General features: G+C 37.4%; 1 protein-coding gene across 1 annotated transcript; it reads left to right on the plus strand.

The window, feature by feature from the left end:
- Positions 1-364: 364 nt before the first annotated feature.
- LOC133327557 (uncharacterized) lies at positions 365-1,547 on the plus strand (the record flags this gene model as incomplete). Its single annotated transcript, XM_061536075.1, has 4 exons — positions 365-579; positions 639-1,020; positions 1,066-1,263; positions 1,317-1,547. Coding segments are annotated over exons 1-4 (1,026 nt in total), but the record flags the coding sequence as incomplete, so codon positions are not given.
- Positions 1,548-2,889: the final 1,342 nt, after the last annotated feature.

Raw genomic sequence — 2,889 nt, forward strand, 5'->3', positions numbered from 1 at the left:
CGAGATATGGCGATCGGTATAATAAAAGGTGGGCCTAAAAAATTATAATGGACAGACGGATGGACGGACACACGTGACTAGATCGACTCAGCTAGTCGAGATATGACGATCGGTATACTAAAAGGTGGGCCTAGGACCAATATTTCGCTGCGTTACAAACTCTTGGGGCTACACAAAGCTTTAATACCCCGACAACATAGTTGTGTAGGGTATAAGAATTCACGCCTATACATAGACCCCAAAAAATAATTAAAAAAGTACAAATAAATTTTCATTCCGATAAAAATGTCTTGGAATTTGACATTTCCCAATAATAATTCAATTAAAATCCTCTTAGAAAATTGGACCCGTCACAAAAGGCATTATGATTTTGTGGGAAATATTGAAGAGTGAAGACATTAAAGATGCCTGTGAATTTGTCCAGACCACCACCAGCTGTAATGGTGTGGTGAGCCTTATAAATTATCTATATTTATTCGAATGTGTCCTGCAATGGCATACACCATGGCTGTCCTTGACATTGGCTGTAACGATTTTGCTGCTATACGCTTTGAGTCTCTATGTTAATGCTAGATATTTGTAAGTAATCCTGGATATACCCCGAAATATAAACCTTGTCGGTTTTTTCTCCCCACCAGCCTCCTCCCCAACTCCATTGCCTTGGCCAATTACTTGCACATCCCCAATTACGATTTTGGTTGCATTGTCTTGGGTATCCTCTTCACTCTACCATATGGCCTTTCCATGATCTACAGTTGTTTTGAATATAATCGTTCGGATTCTTTGCTACATGCCATGACATTTGGTAAAATATTTACCTGTTGGGTCATTGGGTTATGTCTCCTCTCCTATCGTGGTGGATTTCGAATCAATGCCACGATATTTTTACGTGACATGTTCTTCCTTACTGTGGCCTGGTTATATTTATATGCCGCGGTCCAAAATGAAATGTTAAATGAAAATCAAGAGGAATATTTGAAATCGGAATCAATGATCGACATACATTCACACATAAGTATGGTGGGGTATATTCTCTACCTTATTTGTAGAATGTTCTCTTTCAAGGCCCATCGGAAGAAGCCTCAAATGCTGAAAAAAGTTAATTTCCTCTCAAGTAGTTCAGAGTCCTTAGAGAGTGATTGCTATCCCGAATCACTATACAATCCAGTGGATCTGAATGTCAAGCCGTGGCAGCAATTTTGGAATTGCATAAATCCCATTAGGGCCTTGAGTTCCCATTCCCTTCCAATTAAAATCGTAATGGTAGGTATTTCCATCCTGCCACTTATCACAAATAAATCCAACATCCTTTCCAGAGCCATTTTTATGTCCTGTTGGCCTTGGTTATCCCAGTGGTACATAACGAACGTCCATTAAATGGTTGGTGTAAAGCCATCTTCGGCTGTAGTTGTCTGATATTTCCCCTACTATTGGTCACCTTGGATTTGGATTCCTATACCCTGTTTTCATGCTTCATATTGGGAATATGTGCCCTTTTGCTGATAATTGTTTTGACACACTCGCAAAGGATACCAACAAATCATGAGGTAATACTAACTTGATTGGGCCAAAGAAAAGGCATGTTTTTGATAAACATCGGTCAATATTTAGCGCATCAAATGAACCCTGACTTTTGTGTGAAAAATTACAAAATTTGTATTCTATAGCATATATATTTAGCCCTGAAGGACATAAACTCAAGAGGTTGATATTACATCCAAGAGGAATGGTTGACATTTACATTGATACCAATTATATTGTCGTATATACTCGGATGTGGGAGTTCCACGTTGAAGGGAATCTGGACAAGTAATTAGAAGGGCTGTACTGAATATTAGTAATATTTGTTGGCCTGATCCTTATAAAGGCGTGGAATTTTTATACCCTTCACAACACTGTGATACAGGGGATTATGTCTTTGTGCATATGTTTGTAACAGGCAAAAATAATCGAGATAGACACATGGTTCCTTTTGAGAATATGCATAGAATCACTTTCTGAGTCCATTTATGCATGTCCGTCCGTCCGTCTGTCCATGTTAAATAGTAAATAAAGTACAGGTCGCATATTTGATTAGAATTGGATGCAATTTGGCACAGCTCATTGATTTGGTTCAAGGACGAACTCTATTGAAATTGGGAATAGCTCCCATATATATTTTCGTCCGATTTAAGGTAAATGGTGCACCAAAGTCCCTATATTTCTTTCGATTTGCACGAAATTTGGCATAGCGTAATAAATTGAATCTAGAATGATAAGTGGTGAGTTTCGGGAAAATCAGTTCAGGTTTCGATATAGCTCCCACATATATTCTCGTCCGATTTTAGGTAAATAATGCACCAAAGTCATTTTATATCCTTCGATTTGCTCGAAATTCGGCACAACGTACTGAATTAAGTCTAGAACGATGTGTGTGAAATTTCATAAAAATCGGTTCAAATTTAGATATAGCTCCCATATATATTTCCGTCCAATTTGAGGTAAATAATGCACCAAAGTCCTTTTATATCCTTCGATTTGTACGAAATTTGGCATAGTGTATTGAATTAAGCCTAGAAAGATGTGTGTGCAATTTCATAAAAATCGGTTCAAATTTAGATATAGCTCCCATATATATTTTCGTCCGATTTGAGGTAAATAGTGCACCAAAGTCTTTTTATATTCTTCGATTTGCACGAAATTTGGCATAGCGTAATAAATTGAATCTAGAATAATAAGTGGTGAATTTCGGGAAAATCAGTTCGGGTTTCGATATAGCTCCCACATATATTTTCGTCCGATTTTAGGTAAATAATGCACCAAAGTCATTTTATATCCTTCGATTTGCACGAAATTCGGCACAACGTACTGAGTTAAGTCTAGAACGATGTGTGTGAAATTTCATAAAAA

This window comes from Musca vetustissima, unplaced genomic scaffold, assembly GCF_032173495.1.
Source record: "Musca vetustissima isolate MV318-11 ecotype Yass unplaced genomic scaffold, APGP_CSIRO_Mvet_v1 utg273115, whole genome shotgun sequence".
Taxonomy (NCBI): Eukaryota; Metazoa; Arthropoda; class Insecta; order Diptera; family Muscidae; genus Musca; species Musca vetustissima.